At 36.0% G+C, this 25,207-nt stretch overlaps 4 protein-coding genes across 5 annotated transcripts; 2 read left to right on the forward strand and 2 right to left on the reverse strand.

Annotated features, from left to right (window-relative positions):
- Nucleotides 1-10,080: 10,080 nt before the first annotated feature.
- tspan13a (tetraspanin 13a) lies at nucleotides 10,081-12,365 on the reverse strand. The gene is made up of 6 exons (XM_026283115.1): nucleotides 12,090-12,365; nucleotides 11,635-11,802; nucleotides 11,344-11,424; nucleotides 11,151-11,264; nucleotides 10,627-10,737; nucleotides 10,081-10,469 (listed from the first exon to the last, which is right to left on the reverse strand). The coding sequence occupies exons 1-6, from the start codon at nucleotides 12,150-12,152 to the stop codon at nucleotides 10,395-10,397; spliced, it is 612 nt and encodes a 203-aa protein (XP_026138900.1). The 5' UTR covers nucleotides 12,153-12,365; the 3' UTR covers nucleotides 10,081-10,394.
- A 683-nt stretch (nucleotides 12,366-13,048) lies between these two features.
- On the forward strand, nucleotides 13,049-19,349 carry ankmy2a (ankyrin repeat and MYND domain containing 2a). The gene is made up of 11 exons (XM_026282158.1): nucleotides 13,049-13,260; nucleotides 13,675-13,739; nucleotides 14,428-14,566; nucleotides 14,693-14,791; nucleotides 15,370-15,530; nucleotides 15,811-15,876; nucleotides 15,996-16,144; nucleotides 16,690-16,825; nucleotides 16,965-17,093; nucleotides 17,200-17,329; nucleotides 18,256-19,349. Exons 1-11 carry the CDS (start codon nucleotides 13,194-13,196, stop codon nucleotides 18,390-18,392), a joined length of 1,278 nt encoding a protein of 425 aa, XP_026137943.1. The 5' UTR covers nucleotides 13,049-13,193; the 3' UTR covers nucleotides 18,393-19,349.
- lrrc72 (leucine rich repeat containing 72) lies at nucleotides 19,087-21,553 on the reverse strand. 2 transcript variants are annotated; one of them, XM_026282160.1, is made up of 9 exons: nucleotides 21,282-21,553; nucleotides 21,120-21,193; nucleotides 20,856-20,925; nucleotides 20,582-20,663; nucleotides 20,386-20,499; nucleotides 20,108-20,197; nucleotides 19,498-19,641; nucleotides 19,379-19,400; nucleotides 19,087-19,272 (listed from the first exon to the last, which is right to left on the reverse strand). In XM_026282160.1, exons 1-9 carry the CDS (start codon nucleotides 21,297-21,299, stop codon nucleotides 19,122-19,124), a joined length of 765 nt encoding a protein of 254 aa, XP_026137945.1. In that variant the 5' UTR covers nucleotides 21,300-21,553; the 3' UTR covers nucleotides 19,087-19,121. The 2 variants fall into 2 exon arrangements, with proteins under 2 accessions (XP_026137945.1, XP_026137944.1); XM_026282159.1 differs by having other exon boundaries at nucleotides 19,087-19,275; nucleotides 21,282-21,552.
- A 576-nt stretch (nucleotides 21,554-22,129) lies between these two features.
- On the forward strand, nucleotides 22,130-25,118 carry sostdc1a (sclerostin domain containing 1a). Its single transcript, XM_026282161.1, has 2 exons — nucleotides 22,130-22,614; nucleotides 24,085-25,118. Exons 1-2 carry the CDS (start codon nucleotides 22,419-22,421, stop codon nucleotides 24,477-24,479), a joined length of 591 nt encoding a protein of 196 aa, XP_026137946.1. The 5' UTR covers nucleotides 22,130-22,418; the 3' UTR covers nucleotides 24,480-25,118.
- Nucleotides 25,119-25,207: the final 89 nt, after the last annotated feature.

Below are 25,207 nucleotides of genomic sequence, written 5' to 3' on the forward strand. Positions count from 1 at the left end.
GCCAATTAAACAAACAGTTTTTGAATCTTTGAGCCAAGGCAAACGGGATCATACTTATAGCTATGATATTCAATATTGCTTCAGTCCCATCACAATAATTAATGTAGATTATAAAATTCTGGCTTTGATTCTGGCAGAGAGGTTGAAGAGCGTTATTGAATATATTTTAAATCCAGGTCAAAGCAAACCACATATTTCTGTTCTAGACGACACCAGTGATCGAATCCCAGTGATTATTTCATTAAAACTAGATCCAGGTGCACTGAAATGGCCGTATTTGTTTAACAGCTTAAAGTCTGTGAATCTGCCTGACCGGTTCAGATCCGTGTTGAAGCTGTTTTTGATAGCAGATCACAGATCACAAGGCTTGAGGGTGGGATGTCCACTGACTCCTTTACTACGAAGCATCTGCCTTCTTCCTCTGATTAACGAGGTTAACTGCCACAACATGTTTTTGGGGTCAGCCATTGATGAAGACAGAACCTTGATTTTTCTTTCCAATTCAAATGAAGCTTTGAATAGTTTTGAAAAGGTGCTCAGGGATTTTATTGAGACCTCAGGCTTTATCATCTATGAACGATGCTCTAAGGTATTCATAGCAGGTTCATCTGGCTTCAGTTTGGGCTAGGGTGACCATACGTCCTCTTTTTGGACCTAAAAAATGCGTCCGGCTGGGATTTCTTAATCACCCAAAATGTATGGAATTCGGGTATTTTAATCCTGTTTCCGCTGAATTTCTGACCACTGCCATGTGTCCATTCCTACATTCTAATATTGTATATAATTTTGGCGCATCAGGGAGCCGCTCTCAGTTTGCACAGTATTTAAATGCCTTTTAAATAAGCGTTTGCGCTGTACTTTGATTTCGCAAACACACGGACCCTGTGTAAAGGGAGCACATATTACAAGATCAGATATTTGTCAGTGAGTTCATGATCTGTTGAGCAGCAAATACTCCAGCATGGTCTTCCCAGTCATCTCTCATTATTCTTGACCTGAGATCAGTCAAATCTGACTCCCGCAGCATCGTTGGATGCAGGGTTGCCAAATCCGCGTTTTTCCACAGAATTGGGTTACTTTTAAACTGTTGCAGTGGGTTGAGTTCCCCAGGTGGGTGAAAGGTTGGAAATATTACATTCATTATATTTGACCAAAATGCTTGTATTGAAACATTTTACATTACATTTTACATTATGATAAAACTTTCATGGACATTAACTGTTCCCTCCAGGTGTCCTGAACTCAACCAAGTCCTAATTATTTTCAAGAAACAGCTGAAAACATATCTTTCATCTTTTTTTTGAACTTCTAACTAGTGCTTTCTTTTCTAAAGCTGATTAAAATTTTATCTTCTTGGTTTTTTTTTTTCAAAGACTTAACTTTTGCACTCTCTATTCTATTTGTATTCTAACTACTTGTTTTATAAAAAAATAAAAAATCCTTTAACACTAGCATTCTATATTCTTTATCTATTCTTTTCTACTTTTTTTCTTTTTCTTTATTATAAAAATAAAACAAACAAGCAAGCAAAAAAAAAAAAAAAAAAAAAACTAAATAACCTTGCTATGTATACTGTATTAGATGAAACCCCACATGCAATCACCCCCCACCCATGAATCCTGCCCCGCCCACTGTCCTCTTTTTGGAAAACTGAAATATGGTCACTCTAGTAAAATATGGTCACTCTAGTCTAGTTTATCTAGTTTACCAGTAAACTTCAGTTGTTTGAGAGAACGGACAATGGATTATGTGGTTTTGAACATGAAACAATATGATCCAGTCTGTGTTTTGGCTGGTGTAATTTTGCATATATTGTCACTCATTTCACCGTAATCTAGATCTGTTATAATAAATCAGATTCATGGAGTCGATTCCAAGAGTCAATTCTAATTTTCTCGACTCTTTAAAAAAGTGAAGGTAAAATAAATCTTGATAGATTATACTTTTATTTACATTATACTCAGTGGTGACAATAGCCAGAGATATTATTAAAAAAGTATCAAAAATCTGCAATATTAAAGGGGCTGAATGTACGTTTTTGACCCTACTGAAGCATTAAAATATCATAATATGTTTGCAGATATTTAAGAAACATGCTAAGTTATGATACTTGTTTATCTGAAAAACAATGCTACAGTCAGTTATTCTCCTTTGAAAATATGCGTTCAGGGCCAGAATGTCTGTATTTGTTTTAGTCTGTGAAACCTGCTCACTGCCAGTTTACCCAATTGTGTTTTGGCACTCCAGATTGCCATATGGCGGAAAACATATGTTATTTAATTTTATTCATCATCATGTGCCTACTTCCTGTTGGTGTCATCAATCTGGCAACCTGTGTGTGAGTCAAGTCTGAGGGGGAGGGTCCAGGTGGAAAAAACCCTCTCCAATATTTTGAATTTGGACTGCAATACCTAGTTCAACCACTAGTTGTCAATCAGACAGCACCTTTAACCCTCAAACCGTATTCACTTTATAGCCCTTAATCCTGTAATTGTGGACAAATGTGTCAGGTGTGATCCTATTTTTTATTTATTATAAATGTTATATCACTGTCTTCGATAAAGTTTTGTCTATCCATTTATGGTGCTTTTTAAAATTGTTTTATATTTGAATTTATTTACCTCAAAAAGTACCATATTTTCTATGTAAATTATGCTTATTTTTTATGTTTTGTTTTTTTAATTTTTTTAACTACATTAAGAAGATATAGGATTTCCAATTAATATAGGTCTGTTACATTCTTATTATTATTAGGCATTATTATTATGTTAATTTGCAGGGGGTAATCAAGTTTCTTGCCAGTTTCTTGGTTGTTAAGTGATGACATAAGTATATGATAAGTAGCGTTATTTCCAGGTCCAAGCCTCAACTCATTTCACTTGAGAATACTACCTCAGCAGTCTTTTTTTTTTTCTTTTTTCTTTTGGGATTTATATTTTCATTGTCTGGCTATCTGGGACTTCGGTATGGAGTAAAATATTAGGATTATAACTTTCTCTGTAGTATTATATCACATTGTGAGTTTATATTAGAACCTTTTGTTGTTTTTTTCGTGGTATCTGACTTAACAAGTGAATAAAATGTGAAAAAAGGCTAGTCGCCACCTACTGGTGTTTTAATGTACAGAAATAGTTACCAACTGAATCTTTTTGTTGCAATAAATAAAAATAGTCGAGTCAAGGAAGCTGTTGCTCTCTCTACAATTTTTTTTTTACACAAATCTAAGTATGTTTAAAGCTCTGCATACATATATTACAAATACATTTATATGATAACCTTGTTTTTTTTGTTATGTTCTTCTTCTCCCCACTTCAAAATTACATCAAGTTATGTTCTTCATCTTTCTCCCCACTTCAAAATTACATCAAGTTTATTATTGTTCAATCGGTGAGCCATTAAGATGCTGTTAAGGTGTCTCACACAAAGCAGTGTGTAACCAGTGAGAACCCTTCTGTTGGAGCCTGCACAGAAAATGGGCAATTGGAGGTGACAAGATCAATCGAAAGAGGCAAGAATGTCAGAGGGAAGGTGTCTCTACAGAACAGAAGTTTCTCCATGATGGAAAGACACATCAAGCTTAAAAGGCCTGGACTGATTCAATGAACTATGAACACGGGTTAAAACACTGAAACCCGTTCATCCACCTCCTGAATTCAGGAGAATGGTGTAAACAAATGCCTTTCTCAAGGCCTCTATAACTACAAATACTACATCACAAGGACGACAAATGTCTGACAAGTGACCCCTCTGAGAATCATCTGTATTCATGTGGTCAAAGGGCTGAAATCTGTAAGAATTACAGAACCTCAGACACTTTGATCTTCTGAGACATACAAAAGACACACAGTGCATTAACATGCACACATATGTTCCCACATCTCACTGAGAGGAAATGCGGGTAACGCCTCTCTCACATATACACTGGTTCCTCCTTATCCCCTTCCTTCCCCTCACCCATCCTTCCCTTCAACCAGCTCATTTAGAATGGTCAATAGTAGAATATAATGGGCTACATTAATGCAAGTGATATTTACAGTCATGTTTGGTATCATTTGAATTGTCTCAGGGTGACTGGTACAATGCTCTCAATTTTACAAAAGTAGACTTGCTTTAATCTGTATTAAAAGATAATACAGATCCTAAGAGTTACGAGATATTTTCATTACTGTAATGGGAGTGCCCTTTCCCAGGGTCATCCATGTAAATTACCTTCTGTTCCCACTAAGTTGTAGACCACCCAGGTTTGGGAGCTGAGTTAATGCAAATTCCAATTGTTAGTTCCTGTCTCCATCTTGGGGGATGTTTAGCTGGGTCTGAGATACTTAAGGAAATGTTGCAAGAGGATCAGGGCATTCTGTAGCAAGAATGAGCCCATAGCATGAAGTGTGTCCACACACTTCTGACAATGTACTGTATTTTTGGCATGCATCTTTTACTCTTAGATTTATCTTTGAGAATTTTATGTATTGATTTGATATCTTTGAATGTAAATGTACATAATAAAATGTATTTATATTTTCTGAAAAAAAAACCTTTTTCTTGTCATCATCCTTTGTGTTCCATCTCAGATGCTGATAGCTGGTCACTCCCAATGCTGATTGTTCCTATATCCATCGTTTTCATCAAAGTGGAAGTAAGCCTTTGGGTGAGAATAACAATGTGCAGTAAACAGTAAAACTGTTTGAAGTACAAACCAGTGTGTTCTAAATTAAGATAACAGATTGAAATAATATGATAGGACACATCAATTGTAAATATCAAGACAATATTTTCTACATCTAAGCTGGATGCAAATGAGACCGGAAGCTAGACCCATATAATTAACGTGGCGGGAAAAAAAAAATTTTATGTCAGGAAAAAGGTGGATAGATCCTGCTCCATGTTTAAGTCAATGACCGCGTCTGATAGAATTACATCATTAGTTCAGCTGCTTCTGGTAGTTTGGCTGTGGCCTTAAAGGGCAGCCGTCACTTCTATGTCTACTACTTCATGAACTATGAAAAAAGATTTCTGGGACCTGAAGTCCAGGAGGAAATTTAGGTAGGTGCATTTTGGCAGACTTTCTTTCCAAATCAATACCATGACATATTGTAGAAGCCATTTGCATTAAACTCTTTGACTTGCAAAAACTCATATAATTGAATTGGAGTAAGTGCTAACACAAAATACATTCTTATATTACCTTTTATTACAACCAAAAGACAAACTAGCAAATCTGGGTTGCATATGTATATTCCTTATGTCAGTGTAGATCTGTGAACCTGTTTCACCTTGAAACCATTATTTACTTTGAGAACAGAAACCAATCTAACGTGTTGTTGAAGTAGATTGGAGTCAAGAAATCTATTAATAAGTTTAAAAGATGAACAGGAGACAAAACTACAGAATGTGACATTTTATTATTGGGTGATTCAACACAAAGATGCTTTACCGGCTAAGAAGATCGACACTTTTAGAGTTTCATCTCCCTATTTGATGTGAGCAGAAGTATTGGAACAGTTGCCTCACAGATCTTTCTAAGTGTTCAGCTATGCACTGTTAAATTAATTCTTCAGATATTAAAAGCAGGGAATGTGTCTTATCAGTTATATCCATTCTAGTTATATCTGCATTCTAAGTCTTGCATTCAATGATGACACGCACAAACCAGGGTGAAGACAAGCAAGCCGACTCTGAAAGAAAAGCTAGCAATTTGAATGCTAAAAGAAAAGAGGAAGTCAATTAGAACTATAAGAAAAACAAAGGGCATGGAGAAATCAAGAGTTTGGAAACACAGCCAGATGCAAACCTTTGATCAGCACCAAAAACCGAAGGGCAAGATTCTTCACAAATGTGAGCCAGTAGAGTTTTGGAACTGAGTTGATGGACCGATGGGACAAATATGAACTTTTATATGAGCGATTGGAAAGCAAAATTGTGGTCTTAAGCATACAACAACCTCAAGTCTCTAGAACAGGACCTCTTCATTTTAATGATGACTGAATGTATGATGGCAGTAGCAGAATGAATGGTACAAAATCATCTTGGCTACCACTATTCAAGAAAATGCCACCAAACTCATTAGAAAGCACTTCTTATTGGATCAGGACAATTACCCAAAACACCCTGCCAGTTCAGTCAAGGACTTTATCAGGGCAAAGAAACGTAAAGTCTTAGATTGCCCAAATCAGTCTCCAGATTTAAATCTGATTGAACATTAATTTCACCAGTTGAGAGGAGACTAAAGACAGAAACTTTCCAAAACAAGCAATAGTTAGACTTGGCTGCATTAAAGGCTGGGGAAAGCATTTTAAAGCATAAGATCAAGAGTCTGATGATGTCTGTGGGTTGCAGACTCATTGCTCTGATTGCATGCAAGGGATCTGGAACTAAATATTTACTTTTACTTATTACTTTACTTATGCTCACATCAAATAGTGGGACGAACGCTAAAAGTGCTGTCCTTTTTATTTGGTAAAACATGTATGTGTTGAAAGACCTAATAATACAATGTGACATTCTGTAGTTCTGTTGCATATTCATCTTTTAATCATATTTGCAAATGTCTTGACTCCACAGCAAAGACAGCAATTTTGTCTTTACTGTTCCAATACTTATGGAGGGAACTGTATATAGTACATTTACCCTGATCACCGTATTGAAAAAGTGTTTATTTTAATTTAGCTATTATTGTACCTTGTAGATTATATTTATACATCTGTTATGTGAAATAGCTTGTTTGGGGCAGTACTTAAGTTTCTTAAGATTCTTTGCAAGTATGTTTGTTTTCTGAAAATCCAGTTCTTCAGGTTTTGTAAAACACTAATGCAATTTAAAAAAATGTTTTGTGTTGCATTGTTTTAGGAACAACAACCCATTTATTTGGCGAAACTCTGAAAGCGAAACTCTGAAAACCTTATTTGAACTTGAACATTTTAAAAGTGATTATATCAGAATGACAGACAGTAATGAAGATCAGCGAATATTAACGATTCTTACATGGAATGTAAACGGTTTTAATCGCAAAAGGGCTGAAGTGCTTCATCATTTAAGTCTTCTAAAGGCTGATGTGGTCTTTCTTCAAGAAACCCATGTAGGTCCAGATAGAATCTACTCCACTGGGAGCATGAAAATTCAAGATTTAGAATGTGATTACATGGCGGCATTCACTGTATTTAAAGGAAGTTCACGAGGAGTGGCCGTACTTTTCAAAAAGAACCTCAGATGCGGCGGTTTCAATGTCAATTGTGATGAGAAGGGAAGATTCATAATAATCTCATGTCAAATTTGGGGACATGATTTTGTATTTATCAACATATATAACTCAAATGAAGAAAAAATCAAGATGGAAGATTTCACACAAATTTCAGCCTACATCCCACATTCTGCACATCTGGTGGTCGGTGGGGATTTTAACACAGTCATGGACGCTGACCTTGACAAAACTTCAAATTTACGAAACCAAAGTCACAGAAAGACTTTTGATGATATCCAATGTTTTTTGGAAAACTTACGTTTGGTTGATGTCTGGCGGTGTCTTTACCCAGAAGCAAAAAGCTTTACGTATTTCAGTGCTAAAGGTCAGTCGAGATTGGACTATTTCTTTTTGCAAACTCACAATTTAACAAGTGTAACTGCCTGTAACATTCACAAGAGACCAATGTACTCGGATAAAGAAGAGTATGTTTCTGATCACACCCCAGTGTCAATTCAGATTCAGACTGATGGACCAAAATGGCAGTTTGATTCTTGTCTCCTTGAAGATAAAGCATGTATGGAACAACTTTCAAGCATAATAAAGAAAATTTCACAAATAATTAACAAAAGAAATGAATACATGTGGCCAGGAGTGAAGGTCCGACTTGTATGTGAGGCAATTGCTGTTCAAAGACAAAGATCTCAGCCAAACCCATCAAGACATTCAGAGATGATTGAACCTCCTCAAGAGATGGTCCAAAGAGGTAGAGCTTTTCTTTCCCTGCTCTTGTATTTTGTAAAATTTTTCATATTTGTTTTGACATCATAATGATATCTTTTTAAGGTCGTCCAAGTTCAGAATCATCCATTGAGGTCCTTCATACACCAAATACTTCTTCCCAGAATCTTCTGAACTTCTTGAATCATTTGCACCAAATGGAGAGATTTGAAGACATAAAATCCACCCTGATTACCGTTCTAAGTGAACCTGTTTCCAGAAAAGAGATTCTGGATGCTATACTGTCCTTGCCTCAGTCTGAGAGTCTAACAGCAGATGGACTAACAGTACATTTCTATAAATGTTATGCTTGTAAAATTATTGACCTCTTACAAGCATTTTTCAACCAAATATTTGACCTCAAGCCAATTAAACAAACCGTTTTTGAATCTTTGAGCCAAGGCAAACAGGATCATACTTATAGCTATGATATTCAATATTGCTTCAGTCCCATCACAATAATTAATGTAGATTATAAAATTCTGGCTTTGATTCTGGCAGAGAGGTTGAAGAGCGTTACTGAATATATTTTAAATCCAGGTCAAAGCAAACCACATATTTCTGTTCTAGACGACACCAGTGATCGAATCCCAGTGATTATTTCATTAAAACTAGATCCAGGTGCACTGAAATGGCCGTATTTGTTTAACAGCTTAAAGTCTGTGAATCTGCCTGACCGGTTCAGATCCGTGTTGAAGCTGTTTTTGATGGCAGATCACAGATCACAAGGCTTGAGGGTGGGATGTCCACTGACTCCTTTACTACGAAGCATCTGCCTTCTTCCTCTGATTAACGAGGTTAACTGCCACAACATGTTTTTGGGGTCAGCCATTGATGAAGACAGAGCCTTGATTTTTCTTTCCAATTCGAATGAAGCTTTGAATAGTTTTGAAAGGATGCTTAGGGATTTTATTGAGATGTCAGGCTTTATCATCCATGAACGATGCTCTAAGGTATTCATAGCAGGTTCACCTGGCTAGGGTGACCATACGTCCGGCCTGGATTTCTTAATCTCCCAAAATGTCGGGGATTCGGGTGTTTTAATTCCGCTCCCGCTGAATTTCTGACCACTGCTGCCAAGACAGACAAATTGTTTCAAACATTTTTTTTAAACAGGTCTATTAATTTATATAATGAATTAAAGGCCTAAACTTACAATTATGAACACTGCAGTCTTCAATGAAAATGAACATTTATTTTGTGCAACGATTTCAAAAACAACCTGTTTAATGTTAAATAAGTTTCTTCTCATATTTTTCAATATAAGGGCCACAAGAGAAATATTAAGGGAATAATTTGAGACAGTTATATACACCGTTATCAGCATATGCTGAAGAAGTTTCGTCTCTTGTTGTCTCAGAGAGTATGTGCCATTAATACAGCTTTAGTAAGCTCCATCAGTTTTTTTTACTTTCACTTTCTCTAAAGTGAATTGACTAATGTTCAAAAGCATAACTCTTGTGCACAGTTTGCGCATTGCTTGCTTATGTTGCTTGACTGCTACATAATACAGATGTGTGGTTTATAGCTGAAGACAGTACGTGCTTTTTACACTTTAAATGTACATTTACAACATTTAGAACAAAAAGCTGTTGCAAACATGTTGCTTGTTTGTTTTACATTAAAATAATATAATAATTTGTAATCAAATAATCTAAAAAAAATAAAATTCTAAAACCGAATCAATGACTTATGTTGTACCAGTATAGCATTACATAAATCTCAATTCTCCAGGCAGGTGGTTTATTGTGATCCATCTCCATGTAAATATGCAGGTCAGTATTTTTTCACTGCAACCAGCAGAGGGCAGAACAAGAAGATCTAAATGATTGGATCTGTGGTTAACCGGCTGGACAACCTCCAGCTGAGCCACACCATTGGCTAATATGTGGAATGCAAACAGATGATGTAAACGTTCCTGGTCACATCCTGATCCAGATGATGTGGAAGTGGGTTGGGTGTAGCTTAAGTTTTAGTTTCATGGTGCAAGCTCATTACTGAGCAAATGAGCTCAATGCAATAACTTAGGCCTATTGTTTGGTTTAAGATGCAGGAAATTTTTTTCGGTTTCTTTACAAATGTTTTTCTAGTTTTATAAATTAATAAAAATGAAAGATGAATTTTTATTTCTTTTATTTTTTATTGTATTGCAAGATTATTAAGCAATTTGTTATCATTGTAAGAGTTGTTCAATTGGGATCCAAGTTCAAGCCCAGTCAACCTTCTTGCATAATCAGTGACAATACATATTTGTGAACTCCACCAAGATGCAACTCATAATGGCTGTTCCACAAATAAATATTTTAGAATGTTCATTCTATCCAAAAAAAAAAAATCAAGACACTGGAGTGTTATCAAAAAGAACTACAGATCATAAATAAAAAAGTCCATTCGAGAACAAAAATTCAATATAGCTGAAAGTTTTGTATATGTGTTTGCTTTAAATGAAAGCTCCAGGGTTTTGCCGGTGATCTTTCTGATTCCTGTATCTATGTGCTAACCAGACACCCAGAATCTGAAACAGGGAATATAAAAATGAATTTATTGACATCTCAACTTGTAAGAAAATGAATAAACAAGCACCAAACCTTAAATAAACGGATTGAACTTGATTAAATATTTCCTAGTTACATTTTACTTTCATAACCAAATGATGTCCAGTGTTTGCTCACCTCTGTAAAACTGAAAAACAGACTGACTCCTCCAACAAACTGTAATGCATCGTCAGCATAAGCCTGGATTATTTCTGAACATGGGTCGCATGTTTGATCCTTGAAACAGGTCTGATGTCAAAGAGAAGACAGAAATAAAGCAAATAATTATCTTTACAACCACAATAAACTGTATGTTAGTCCATTGCATATAAACAAGATGATCTCATACTCAGCTGATCATCTCAGACAATTGGCTCAAAAGGTTAAAGAGTCTGTCAGTTATCACTGAAGAAATGTGTTTCATTACGTCCACAATGAGTAACTTAATTGTAAACTTAAAAAATTAAAAATTGTAAAATGGAAGCCTTATAATAAATGAACATTTTGATGTACAAAAATAAAATACCAACTATTTGTTCAAGAAGTTCAAAGGGTCTTTTTAGAAGCATAATGTTTTTTTTACTTTAAGTTCAAGTTCAAGTAGCAGAAGACACTTTATAATTCATTAATCTTGGATTGAAAATCTGAATAATAGTTCTTACAGCGACACAACTCTTATTGTAGTCCACTTCGCGGAAGTCACAGCAATCCAGCGATCTTTCCAAATCCTCCTGCATTGATTCAGATTTATTCCATCCTATCTCCAGGAGCAGGTTCTGAAGGAGAACAGAACATTTGAATTTCAAAACTCAGGAATGAGGAAATCAGTATCACCGTTTCAAAGTCTATAATTACCTGCTGTTCTTTATTAATCGCCAAGCAGGCACATGATACTGAAAACTGCACAACGAATACCATGAAGAGAATGAGCATGTACTAAACACCAGTTAAGGTTGTTTCACCATAATTTCGGACAAATTCAATAGCTGTTGATAACAAAGGAAATCCTGTCAAACACAAAAGCAGGCAAAACTGGTAAATGCAAGTTTAGGGACCAAACTAAGACTGTGTTGAACAGAGATAAACCTCTTATTGACACATTATTGATAAAGAGAGAATTTTCGTATGAGTTTCTCGGAAGGATACGAAGAACAAGAAGACTTGATGATGCTTCACAGCTCCACACAATCCCATAATGGCCACGACGAAGAGAAACAATCCTACAGCAATGACAGCAGCCATCACTCTGAAACTAGAAACCAGTCCGAACCATTTGCCCCATGCTGCAACACCGACCATTAGAAGACTGACCATCTGAAAACAAGAAAGATGGATGGATGGTTTCACTTTAAGGAGCGCAGATGCTCAGAAAAGGCATTCAGAATTTTGTATATAAGCATAAAACGAGATTATCATTAGTTTTTCCAATTTACAGCACAATTTAATGAACTTACCTATTGTTATTGCCATTGTTATGGTAATGAATAATAGGGATATATGTACAACAAACTGTAAAACTTTTAAATAAATACAAAACGTATTGTTCATGTGAATAACAACGAGTTTTAAGACCAAATTTATGTAAACCGTTAGACACTTACCACATAAATGAGGTTCAAGATACAAAGAGAAGTTTTGGAACAAACGAACCCACCACAAGCCATTATGAAATATCTAGTGTAGGCTACACTTAAACCATAGCTCGCAAATATTCTCTATGTAGGACTTTCCGCTCTGAGGAAAGTCGCCTGGAGCTTGAAGTTGTCTATTATTTGCTCAGGTAGACAAGTTTAACGCCATTGGTCCGTTCTTTATCTGTATGCAAATCAGCAGAGTGCCCATTTGTAGGCAAGTGTTATCCAAAGGTGAAGCAATCGTGGTAGGATGTCCGAATCATTCTGTCGAATCGGTTCTTTCGAACTGGTCGTTTAAAAGAACCTGTTCAAAGATAGATAGACCGTTTGCCCGCTGTTCTGAATTCAGTCAGTTGTTCACTCAAGAACCAGTTAAACCGACTCAGTGGACAAATTGTTCAGTCAGACGTGTTAATCATTTTGTGACAGGCTTACAGTTCTTGGATTCTGAACGATTCTTGTACAGTTTTAAATATACAAATGGTCTGTTATATTTTTTGTTACTTGTCATCTCATATGAACAGCCCATGGTGTTCAATTACTTTAAAGGTGGAATTATTTAACACCTCTATCTTAAATAATACAAATGTAATCTAATGAAACCATAATTATAGTAAGATGCGTATGTATGAGACACACGTAACGTTACATTAATGTCTCTTATTTTGAAAACAAATGAAATATATTGATATACAGAATGAAAGTTCTAGACTCCATGGGACTGAAACACCACCAAACAGATGGGGTACACAAATAGTTAAATATAATAAAATAGTTTTTCACTACTCCCATGATTAGCACAATTACATTTTTTTTTAGTTAAGAGGGTTGTATACTACCATATATATAATTTAAAAGAATCCTAAAACCAAAATGGAAGCGACACTTTATGTACTTACGCCCCTGTCTTTTGTTGCAGTTGGTTCAGTCCGTTTGCAGACAGTAGCGTGTTAACCCGTCAGTGACAGAGCAGGCAGTGGATCAATCACAGCACAGCAGAGTTGTCATATCCATTACAATCAACTTATATATTGTTTGTTAAAACCCAAAAGCGTCAGTTAAACTATAATAATGTCTGCACCAAAGAAAGGAGACCTGACCGACACGGAGAAGGAGCTACTTCAAGTTATTGCTGCAGGTAATGATAGCGTGATGCTAACAGGCTAACTGCAGATTAACACGTTTTATCTGGTATGACTTCGTTTACAAAATTTGCAAGCTACGGTTGCATAAATACAAATAATAAAATTTATATTTGTTTTTAAAATAAATTATAAATATGTTGCATGCAAAACCTGCATATGTATTCAGTTAAACTGTATTTGAGAGATAACGATGTGCAATTAAATTATAAATGCAAATACTGTACGTACCAGTGAAAGGTAGCTAGTTTACATTTATTTAAGCTTCAGTATTTTTGTGTTGGTTGGTGTTGAATTCCTCCAAATATCATTATGATTGTTTAGCATTAAATATGCTTTAAGACTCTTGATGTGTTATTCTTTACATTAAGGTTGGTCAGTGTCTGATAACTGTGGTTGAACATTTGTAGGTAATGTTCAAGAAGCCTCTAGACTGATTGGATCCAAAGATGTCAGGGTAAACTGTCTGGATGAGGTAAGGAAATTAAGTAAATTTTAATAAAAAGATTTAAATGTGGTTTCATTTATCACTCTGTTAGTGGTAGTTTCGAAACAATGCTTAGCTTCTGTATATAAAACAGGCTGGGTTGAGTGACCTGTCTAAATCAGATGTCACTGACACACGTAGGCTTTCAAAGCAGCTGCTTGTAAATTATTCTGATTGTCTTTCATTACGAGTTCTTCTGTTAGAGCTGAAAATAATGATGAACCAGTTACTTGTTGGATAGCAAATAAACAGTTTGGAATATTTTTTTCTTTCTCTTGATTTAATGTCTTGTTCACCCAAAAGTCAAAGAATGCTAAAAAAAAAATACCCTCAGGCCATACAAGACATAGATGAGTTTGATTCTTCATCTCAACAGATTTGAAGAAATGTACATCACTTGTTCACAATTCACAGATCCACTTCAGTGAATGGGTGCCGTCAGAATGAGAGTCCAAACAGATGATGAAAACAACACAAATATGAATGCACTTGCTGCTTAAATGCTTGAAGATGTCTTAAAGCAACAGATCATTTGCTAAATAAAAATCATATTCACAGGTTAATGCTTTGAGTGTTTTGGGGAGTTTTCAGGGTCACCATCAGGTACCCATAGTTAATATTTAAAATATGATAAATGCTTTGCAGATTATAGCTTTTTTTTCCATTTCTTCTTCAGTATGGCATGACGCCTCTCATGCACGCGGCATATAAGGGCAAGGCAGACATGTGCAAACTGTTGCTGCAGCATGGAGCAGACGTCAACTGCAATGAACATGAACATGGATACACCGCACTCATGTTTGCAGGACTCTCAGGTCTGGATCACAGATGCTAAATTCTTTTGGTGCTTGTACTGTTAATTTGACTCTTGTTTTATTTTATTTTTTAAATAATGCTAGTAACGTGAAAAGACAGTAAAGCATGTCCACTCTTTTGTACAGGAAAGACAGATATCACCTGGATGATGTTGGATGCTGGAGCCGAGACGGATGCAGTGAACTCAGTCGGCAGAACAGCAGCACAAATGGCTGCTTTTGTAGGTATGACAAAGATATGGCCTTATAGGAAAAACCGTGTGTTTAACCGGTCAGTTCTACTGTATAGGGTTGGTAATTTGTAACCATTTTGAAACAAGACTCTTTTACTCACTGAATTCCTGCATTTATTTAACCAGGAATACAATATAACAATAATATTCTGGAGAGTTTTCTATTTGAATATATTTTAGAACAAAATTAATTCCCGCGATGATAAATCAGAATTTTCTGCAGCCATCACTTCAATCTTAGTAATGTTCAAAACAGTTGTCCCATTTAATGTTTTTATGGAAACCATAATACATGTTTTTTTAGGATTCTTTGACGAATACAAAGATAAAAAGAACAGTATTTATTTAAAATGGAAATATTTGGTAACTATTATAGATTTACTGTCACTTAAGATCAATTTAATGTATCCTTGCTGCCCAAAAATGATCCCCAGACTTTTGAATGGTAAAGTTAGTATGTCAGATTTTGAGAGACCATAAGGTATTTTTGTTGTTGTTGTTGTTGTTGTTGTTGTTGTTGCTGTTTACAAAATTGATTGGTAAATAGTATTTTATTTGATTCTTTTTCAGGGCAGCATGACTGTGTGACAGTCATCAATAACTTCTTCTCCCGGGCGAGGTTGGATTACTACACAAAACCACAGGGACTGGAAAAGGAACCAAAACTCCCTCCTAAACTTGCTGGAGCCCTACACAAAATTATAATGAGTACCAACCTCAACCCTGTAAAGGTACTTTATTTGTCTGAACCATACATATTCCAGACTAGTGATCCTTTCCCAGTCCTGTTCTCCTCTCCCATTGTTTTTTGTCGATCTCTATAGTCCTATCAAAATAAAGGTGGAAATGCACATAAATACAATTTAAAAAGGTATTGTTTTAAGCTAAAATGCTGCAATATAGACTTTCTAAACCTGACAACTCTAATATATAAAAAACATCAAACCATGTACAAAACAATTCATCCTGAAGTGTCAAGACTGGATGTTCTTTTGATTGGTTTGGCTGCAGATAGTGATGTTGGTGAAAGAAAACCCTCTGCTAATGGATGTGGAAGCGCTTGAGAAGTGCCGGAAGGTCAGTTGCGTTTGTTCTGCGTTATATTGAGTGTACATTTCAGAGTTGTGTTGAGATTCATTACAGTAGATTGAAATCTCACCCAACTTTACCACAGTTAATAACTCGTTGTTTTCCAGGTTCTGGAGCTGATCTGTGAGAAGTGCATCAAACAGCAGGATATGAATGAGGTGCTGGCCATGAAGATGCACTACCTCAGCTGTGTGTTGCAGAAGTGTGGCTCTTTCCTGAAAGAGCAACAGGACAACCTTGATGGCTTAGTCAAGAGGTGAAATATTATATATATGCTACCTTGTTGGTTGTTTGGTGTAGATAAGTTTTTTTTAATTGGGTAAGGATGCAGTAAATTCATTAAAAGGGACAATAATAGATATACAGTATTTTACAATAAATGTCAAATAAATCAAATAAGTGCTGTTTTTAAACTTACTGTCCTTTTAAAAAACAAATCTGTTTCCACAAAAATATTAAGCAGCATAACTGTTTTCAACAATAATAACAAATATTTTTTGAATAGCAAATGAGCACATTAGACTAATTTCTTAAGGATCATGTGACACGGAAGACTGAAAATTCAGCTTTGCATCAGGAATAAATTATATTTTGAAGTATATTAAAATAGAAAACAATTAATTTAAACCGCAGGTATACATTTTACAACATTAATGTTTTCCCTGTATTTTTGATAAACATTGGTGAACTTAAGTCTTTTTTTTTTCTTTTTTTTTTTACATTTAAACAAAATTGTATGTGAATAAACAAAATGTACACTAATAAAACTACATTTACCCTAATTTAAAAATCTTTTCTTAGTCTTTTGAAAGGGCGAGATGGTGATGGTTTCCTGGTATTCCAGGAGAAGTTCATTCGAGAGTGCATTAGGAAATTTCCATACTGCGATGCCACATTACTGCAGCAGCTGGTCCGGAGTATCGCTCCAGTGGAAATTGTGAGTATGAGTTACATTGACCTCTATTTGCTCAAGTAGAAGATGCTGGAAGTGTAATAGAATAATAGAATCATAGCCTCAACTAGAAAGACTGAACCACATTCTGTGTATGGGAGCCTCACCAGTCCTGTTCCAACAGGGAAGTGACCCCACTGCACTGTCGGTGCTCACGCAGGCCATCACAGGACAGGTGGGTTTCATGGACGCAGACTTCTGTACAACCTGTGGTGAGAAAGGAGCAGAGAAAAGATGCTCCATCTGCAAAATGGTAAATATCAGGTTTCGTCCTATGACTTCTGCACTTATTCCATAATAGAAAAAAAGTGTAATTTGGTTTGCTGAGGTGCTTTTCTCAAATCTGTGCATTTCTCCAGGTGATCTACTGTAACCAGGCCTGTCAGAAGTTGCACTGGTTTAGCCATAAAAAGGTCTGTAAGATGTTACAGGAGCAGAGAGTGAAACACGAAGCTGAGTCTGCATCTCGACTACAGAAACAGGCCAGAGGTATTCAGACCCAATTAGTTTAGCTTTTCTATGTCATTTCTGGGAAGCATCATGGTATTATCATGTTTTTTGGGCATCGTACCATGGCAACACACTGGCTTTCATGTGTTCTTTGGGAATGCCCCATATTCCCTTTTAAGTAATTTGTTTCAAGAATCATGCTCAGTCTTCATGTTGTATGTTTTGGATTTGCTAAAAAGAATCAAATGATGAAAATCATTTGTTTTGAAAATCAAGTTACACTGTACTTGCTGTATGTTTTTGATTCACTGTTATGTTTTCACACTTAAACTAATAATAGGCATAGAGTAAAGAGAAGATTTGAGATTACGAGTATTGGGATCATTCAACTTAAGAATTGGAATACATATTTAGAGAAAAAAAAAATATATATATAAGTAAAACAATTACTTGCTGTTTATATTTATTATGCATATATACATGCATGCTTGTGTGTGTGTGTGTATGTGTGTATATATATATATATATATATATATATATGAAAAATTTAATGTTTATAAAATTATATTTTTATGTAATATTAATTGTATTCATATAAATATATACGATCAAATACATGTAAATATTTTCTAAATATATACTGCATGTGTGTGTGTGTGTGTGTGTGATGCTGGACCACAAAACCAGTGTTATGTGTAAATTTTTCGAAATAGAGATTTATACATAATTTGAAAGCTGAATAAATAATCTTTCCATTGAAGTATGGTTTGGACAATATTTAGCTGAGATACAACTATTTAAAAATCTGGAATCTGAGGGTGCAAAAAAATCTAAATACTGAGAAAATCACTTTTGAAGTTGTCCAAATGAATTCTTAGCAGTGCATATTACTTGTATGTATATTTTAATTTATATTGTTATTAAAATAGCTGATGTGATTTAAGCTCTCTCTTTCTCTTCCATAGCTGAGGCTGATCAAGTATTGGAGGAGACAACCGGCACTATGGAGGAGCTCTCTGTCAGTCAGAGCGAGACCACCAGCTCCTCAGATAACCAAACCCAAGATGTTACCTCAGAGACCGTCTCTGTTACTGCAGACTGAATCACAAAGAAACAATCAAGTCAACCCAGCAATCATCACCATCATCTTCACTGAAGACTCTTCTAAGACCAACGAGAGATCTGTGATGCCGCCCAGAGGTTCTGAAGGTTTCTTCATAATGAAAGCACATAACGTAGGAGAAAACCACCAAAAGCATCTCATTTTGTCTACAAGTGACAAAATGTTGATTTCTTTTTGTTTGATTGTTTTAAATAATCTTTTTTACATTATGTTGGATAAATATGTATTTATGTATGTGAAAATCGTTTATTGAGAGTCTTATGTGTGATGCAGATTTTGCTTTAAGACAGATATTATAATATATTGCTGCAAGACCTACGCCTTAAAATATTTCGTTTGTTCTTATGGAAAAGAATCAAATGAATAGATGGCAGCAGCTACGTGAGTTTTCATAAATCTGTAGCATTTATCTGAAGGCAGCAGGTATTTTTGGAGATAACTGATATTGAAATACAGTAAAACGGTTTCACAAATCAAATAGATTTTCTGTCTGCAAGATACAAACTAATAGATTACATGTTCTTTGAGGAACAGATGTCAAATATTAGATAGCACTCGCAGTACAAATATTTCAGAAAACACATTAGTCGTGACAATGTTTATTGAGTTTGAAATGACCACATATGAGCTGTTTTTCATTGATTTAAACCACTTGGCCTTGTCAGATGTTCCATCGTGCGAACAAGAGTGAAGGTAGAGGTCTGGAAATCATCTGAGTTTGACAGTGAGTATACCAGACGCCGGTTTGCTCAAGCCGTCTAGATGGTTCCACTGAGACGTGCTTGTACCAGTCCAGTTCATAATGGAGAACTGTATGATGGATTTGGGCACTGATGGCTTTTCTCGATCATCAGAATGACTGCTAGAGAAAACATAACAAAGTCAGCTCCTGTGATACATTTGCTGTAGTTTAAACATTAAAAACATCTGAAAAAATACTCTACTTTGACACTGACTCTGCGCACCTCTTTCTTGAGCCATGATGACCTGTAAAAATAAAACAATACACTTCATGAATCTTAAAATGCTGTAATTTGATATTTTAGTTAGTAGTTTTCTGTTAGAGGAGAGAACCTTAGCTTACCAGCTTGTTTTGTGGTGGAGCTGGTCAATTTTCTTCCTGTAGGAGGCGGCAGTGCTCGTCTGCCAAAGGCGATAGTATCAAGCACCCTCTGTCTTTCTACACTGAACAGCTTAAATGCCCGTCTCCTTTCCTCCTGCTTCACTTCTGCCAATTATACAGTAACTCACTGATTAAAATTCTGGAATAATTAGGACATTTTATGTTTTTAATTAAGTCCCTTATGCTTACCGAGACTGCATTTATTTACTTAAATGTACAGTAAAAACGGCAATATTCTGAAATTTTGTTACGATTTACAATAGCTGTTTTCTATTTTAATATATCGTGTAATGTAATCTATTCCTGTGATGGCTAAGCTGAATTTTCAGCATCATTCTCCAGTCTTACATGATCCTTTAGAAATAATTCTAATACACATTTAAATCTTACCCCAAACATTGTAAGCAGCGATTGTTTTCAGCATGGATAATGATGAAAAATTAGTTGATGCAATCACATAATTTGCCAATGTCGTATGTCGTATTATTGGTTTTTACACCATGTTGAAATCTTTGATCACTTTTGGTGAATTATTCTAATATTGGAAGTTTGTTTGATTATGGATGCCAACCTTTTGTATCTAAAAACCTCACAGATGGCAAATGGTGCAGCACATATTGGTGATATTCAGGATCTTGTGTGAAGGGGTTCAGATATAAAGCTGAAAAAGAAGATTTGCCAATACAAATACTGCAAAGAATCTTCAGTCATTAGAATACTTAGGTTTTTGTTTGTCGTACAAAAGCAAAAACTGACATTTTTAAATACCAAGGAATCTTTACAGTCTACTTTACTAGGGATGGCTATGGTTGATGGACTTAATGAGAGATTGTGGTCTCAGGATCTCACAGAGAGTGTGGAGGTCCTGCATGTTCTTCAGCTCTGACACGGTCTCCTCCAGACACTTCATCTGATTATTGAATAGGAGCAGCACTTGAAGACATGTCAGGTGTCTCAATGCCCCTGAGTGCAGACAGGTAAAAAACTTTAAACTTAGAAACTACAAAATAAATTAATATAAAACATATTTATAGCTAAGACTGACCTGAAATTGAGAGAATGTCATTGTTCTGTAGATACAGTTCTGTTAAGCAGCAGTTAAATGGAGCTCTGGAAACCTCTCGGATCTGTAAAGTCACTCTTTTCAATTAAGCGTTTTTTTTTTTTTTGTTAATGGAAAGTGTATTGCAGCTTCGTAGTTTTTACTCATATTAATGAACTGCTTCAGAGTTTTAGTGTTGAACGTTATTTTAAACTTTAAAAACTAGTAATCACACATAAGAGACAGTAAACTTCACATTTTAGTCGGGCAGCCTAACCTTGTTATTGTTAAGCCACACGCATCTTAACATGGAGAACCTTGACAAATCAGGAATGTAAGTCAATCCTCTAAAAACAGTTGGAAAACGAAAGGGGAATATACAAAAGAAAATAACATTGTTCATAAATTAAACATTGATTATTTTGTATGCATATTGTAAATTATAATACATTTCATAAATGTAGACCTGTGTCAGGTCCACATCTTATTAGCTAAAGACTTCATGTATAAGTTATATTATTTATATATTTTTTCTTAACACCTTCTGGTGAGATGAAGGTGGGTCACATCTGTGTCACGCTGAATCACGCGCTTCGGCAGAAGATCTTCATTTTCCTGTGGGAAGAAGTGATGTAAAGTGAACAACGGATGAAATAGACTTTCCAATAAAGTGAAGTTCATAGATATGTGCAGTGCAGTCTACCGGTTTGTATATTTCCATGTCTGATTCTGAACTAAGGCCTGCTGGTCTGAACGAGACAAAAAACAAGACGACACTCGCCGGTTGCTAGGAGACACACTTCACGACATCACTCTGGTTTGATTGATGGCCAATCACTGCTCAGAATTCTTTTGATCGCGCACGCTGTCAACGTCACGCGGACGGTAACTCACTCTTCTGTTGTTGTGTCGTCTCGGTTCACATAATCAAACTTTGGATGCTAGTCTTCTTTTTTCCCGGCCATGAGAGGGCACACTTTTCCTTAAAATATTGTTACGCTTCCACCACGAGAAGCAAAAGTGTGTGTCAGGTTTGTTTGCGCTTGCATTGTTTACATTGAGATTGTGATTGTGATCTATCTATCTATCTATCTATCTGCTATATATGTATTATAGATCAGTTTTAAATGTTTATTATGGATTTAATAAAGCATACTGTTTCACTTATCTGTAAATAGTAGGCGTTATACAGCATATACTTATGTAGTAATAATAGTATGTTTAACGTTATCAATCAATCAGTCAATCAATCAATTAATCAAACAATAAATCAGTCAATCAATTAATCAAACAATCAATCAGTCAGTCAAACTTGTCATCTTTGCCCCAGTCTTTTTTTCCTCTCATTTTCAGTAAACAGATTGAATCAGCTTGCCAGACAGATTGATTGTTGATTAACTGCTGCTTAACTGCTGAGGAAATAATGATTTCTCTGACACTTTTCGTAAGTCATTTTCGCAATAAATACTTTGTGGGCAGATTATGCTTGAAACTCCCTTTAAAAAAAATTATGGACAGAGTTTGCTTACATAAAGTGCTGAGTGTTTAACAGCACAAAAACATCTCTAAGTGAATTAGGGGCTCTCGGGGAGTCCAGTACGCAATGATTTGCCTCCAGATGTTGGAGCACCTCACAGGGTCGAGTGTCTCTCTGGGTGTGGTTTAGAGGAGAGACTGACTGCGCTTGTTTTATCATTCTGCTCACCTGAGCCATTGCCAAATCTGGAGGCGGGAGCGTATATATACACTGTATATATATAACCCAAGACATGATAGTGAGTGAGAATCATTCAGACTCGAGGAGCATCTCTCCACAGGCTGTGGGTTATTTCAAATCAACATGTATATAAACGCTCCGGAATCGTGCAATTTCATGGTTTTATTTTGCTTTTTAATAAGGAGTGGTCTGACTTTGAAGAACGATGCCACGGAGATTTTTTACTCTCATGTGGTCAGTCCCGTGCAGGATGCGCAGAGCAACGCGTCTCTGAATCGCGCGCGCTCCGGTGGAAGAGGCTTCACTGCGCACGAGCGAGGTGAGTTCATGCACACCACTTACGACACTAGATTGGTTATTAATCACATATTGTAGGTTTTTTTCTTAGGAAATTGCGTTTAAAGCTACGTTTCATTTACAATTAACATTTAAAATAAAATGTTTTGGTGACATTCCCAATATCAAGTGAGAATTTTGTTTGGTTTGAATTTCTTTACATTTCTTCACTTTATAGATGTAAAATTAAAATCACTTATGCTGAACAAATGGTAACATCTATATTCTCATTTAAGTCAAAAGTGTTATTTAACATCACTGAATCAACCGAGATAGGTTACATCAATTTATACAGACCTAACTAACTTTTAAGGGTTTAAATTTAGCTCTCTTTGAGGTAAAAATGGCAGGTTGCTTTTTAGGCTGAAATATTATCTTAGCAACCTGAAAATAGCTCAAAGTTATATTATAAACAAATATTATAAAAAAAATTATTTGTCTTTTTTAAATTATTTGATTTTATCCATATAGTGATTATGGTAGGGGAGACTTGGGCTAGTTGTCACACTTTGTACTCCGGTGAATATTTATTTCAGAAGTTTATCTCAAAAAGTCATGTTTCTGTATAGACATACTATGTTGAAGACTTGGCTATCTTCCACTGTAATTTCCCAGCAAACAGGTACAAGTCATTCATTTAACATATGTTGATGTGTAGTGGGGCATGTTGTCACAGTGAAACCCACCATCAAATAGCCTATTATTGACTTTTCAGCAAAATGTAAGCAGTAATGAATCATGAAACACCATTTCAATTAACATTGAAATGTATTAATGATATGCAAGTAACTAGATGTTCCAATCTAAGGGAGAAAGTTAGCTATGCTTATGGCAGAATACTGTAGGAAATTATATGGTTTACACAGTCTCTTGACTCACAACCGCTTTGAACAGCAGAGATAAAAGAGTGCAGAGCACAATGTCCTCGGAGTGAATCTTGTCAGACTTGGAGAGTGGAGGTGCAGCTCAGCTTTTCAGGAAGTCTCAAGAGGAAACCTTGTTTGTTTTTTGAACGACCGTAACCTGAAGTGGGGAGAAAGAAAATGTCCCTTGGATCCCCATTCATCATGTCCTGTCATGGAGAGGGAGGGGGGTGGGCACATTGTAACAGGTTTGTTGCTGCTGTGTGAATGGATTTTGGCTTGGGTTACGCTGACAGGAGGCTCTTCTCTGAGGCAGAAATTAAATTAAGTATAGCCAGCAGCACCGGCGAAATCTGACAATAAGACGCTCAGAGTCATTAGTCATCTGTGCGCTAAACCATTTCCGCTCAGTTCAGATAAGGGCTTAAGTAAAACAAACCAAGCATATCATCTATACCACTGCTGTTTATGTCTGTTCACCAACCATGAAGAAACAGCACCAAGGTGAATCCTATCATAGATTTGAGTTGATCTGTTATTGATATACAAATTGATATCAAATAAATGTTATTTAACACTTTGTGTTACAGAACGAATCCCAGTTGGCTGCAGAGAGCTGCGATCCACAAAGTACATCTCTGATGGCCAGTGCACCAGCATAGATCCTGTTAAGGAACTGGTGTGCACAGGACAGTGCCTTCCAGCTCAGATGCTGCCCAACTGGATTGGCGGATATGGTAGGAAGTTCTGGAACCGCCGAAACAGTCAGGAGTGGCGCTGCGTGAACGACAAGACCCGCACTCAGCGGATTCAGCTCCAGTGTCAGGATGGCAGCACCAGGACCTACAAGATCACAGTGGTGACCTCCTGCAAATGCAAAAGATACACAAGGCAACATAACGAATCGGGGGTCAAGTCTGAGGGATATGCTCATACCCAGATAAAAAAACAAAAGAACAAAGTGGGCACCAGGACGGAAAGCTAAATGAGTCTGTGCTTGGACTGAGCTAGATTTTTCCTTTTAAAAGAACTCAGTGTGAACGAGAGAACTTGTGACGTCAGCACACAGGAGCACTGAACTTTCTTTACGCTGCCTTTTTTGAGCAAGTGCAGGGACCTGAGTTCACTGCCAGATGTCCACTGCAATCTTTGGAAAGAAGATAAAATAAAGACTAAATATCATTACCGACATAATCTCAATCAACATGCAACCAGTAGTGAAGACATGTCCAAAATAATATCAAAGAGACTGACAATGATAACTGCATATTACATTACAAATATGTTTTTTTGTCATCACTGCCTGATTTGTGTGGTAATCACTTGCTGTGGTAATACTGTCTTTGTGTTCAGCGACAATAAGAGCAGTTCTCAAACCTGGGAAATGCCTAGCTACATGTAAATTCAATGTCTGTACATATGCATATGCAATTGTTTATGTAATTGATTTTGCAGGACTTTTATGTGTAATATTGTGACGTACAAGCTGATGTAATATATTTTGCCTTGACTTTGAAACATTTTTAGTTTGTGCAAGCATTATTTGGACAAGATATTGCACTATAGTGACAATGCTCATATTGGCTATGTGGTGTAAAAGCATTAAAATTAAACCATTTGAAAATGTCTCTGTATAATAATTTACATCTGCATGAGGTGACATTTTGAACTCCAATTAATTCATTACATGAACATGCCTAATTTTTGTTTCAT

This window comes from Carassius auratus, chromosome 15, assembly GCF_003368295.1.
Source record: "Carassius auratus strain Wakin chromosome 15, ASM336829v1, whole genome shotgun sequence".
Lineage (NCBI taxonomy): Eukaryota > Metazoa > Chordata > Actinopteri > Cypriniformes > Cyprinidae > Carassius > Carassius auratus.

What these genes read in the sequence shown, in the direction of transcription:
- tspan13a (XM_026283115.1), bottom strand. Translation starts at nt 12,152, where the DNA reads ATGGCTTGTGGTGGGTTCGTTTGTTCCAAAACTTCTCTTTGTATCTTG. An exon ending in ATCAAGTCTTCTTGTTCTTC is followed by an intron (nt 11,425 to 11,634) that starts GTATCCTTCCGA and finishes ACTGGTGTTTAG; the next exon opens with TACATGCTCATTCTCTTCAT. An exon ending in CGATTAATAAAGAACAGCAG is followed by an intron (nt 11,265 to 11,343) that starts GTAATTATAGAC and finishes GTTCTCCTTCAG; the next exon opens with AACCTGCTCCTGGAGATAGG.
- ankmy2a (XM_026282158.1), top strand. Translation starts at nt 13,194, where the DNA reads ATGTCTGCACCAAAGAAAGGAGACCTGACCGACACGGAGAAGGAGCTA. An exon ending in ACAAATGGCTGCTTTTGTAG is followed by an intron (nt 14,792 to 15,369) that starts GTATGACAAAGA and finishes ATTCTTTTTCAG; the next exon opens with GGCAGCATGACTGTGTGACA. An exon ending in CTTGATGGCTTAGTCAAGAG is followed by an intron (nt 16,145 to 16,689) that starts GTGAAATATTAT and finishes ATCTTTTCTTAG; the next exon opens with TCTTTTGAAAGGGCGAGATG.
- lrrc72 (XM_026282159.1), bottom strand. An exon ending in TGTGGCTTAACAATAACAAG is followed by an intron (nt 20,664 to 20,855) that starts GTTAGGCTGCCC and finishes GTGACTTTACAG; the next exon opens with ATCCGAGAGGTTTCCAGAGC. An exon ending in TGACATTCTCTCAATTTCAG is followed by an intron (nt 20,500 to 20,581) that starts GTCAGTCTTAGC and finishes GTCTGCACTCAG; the next exon opens with GGGCATTGAGACACCTGACA.
- sostdc1a (XM_026282161.1), top strand. Translation starts at nt 22,419, where the DNA reads ATGTATATAAACGCTCCGGAATCGTGCAATTTCATGGTTTTATTTTGC. An exon ending in CTTCACTGCGCACGAGCGAG is followed by an intron (nt 22,615 to 24,084) that starts GTGAGTTCATGC and finishes TTTGTGTTACAG; the next exon opens with AACGAATCCCAGTTGGCTGC.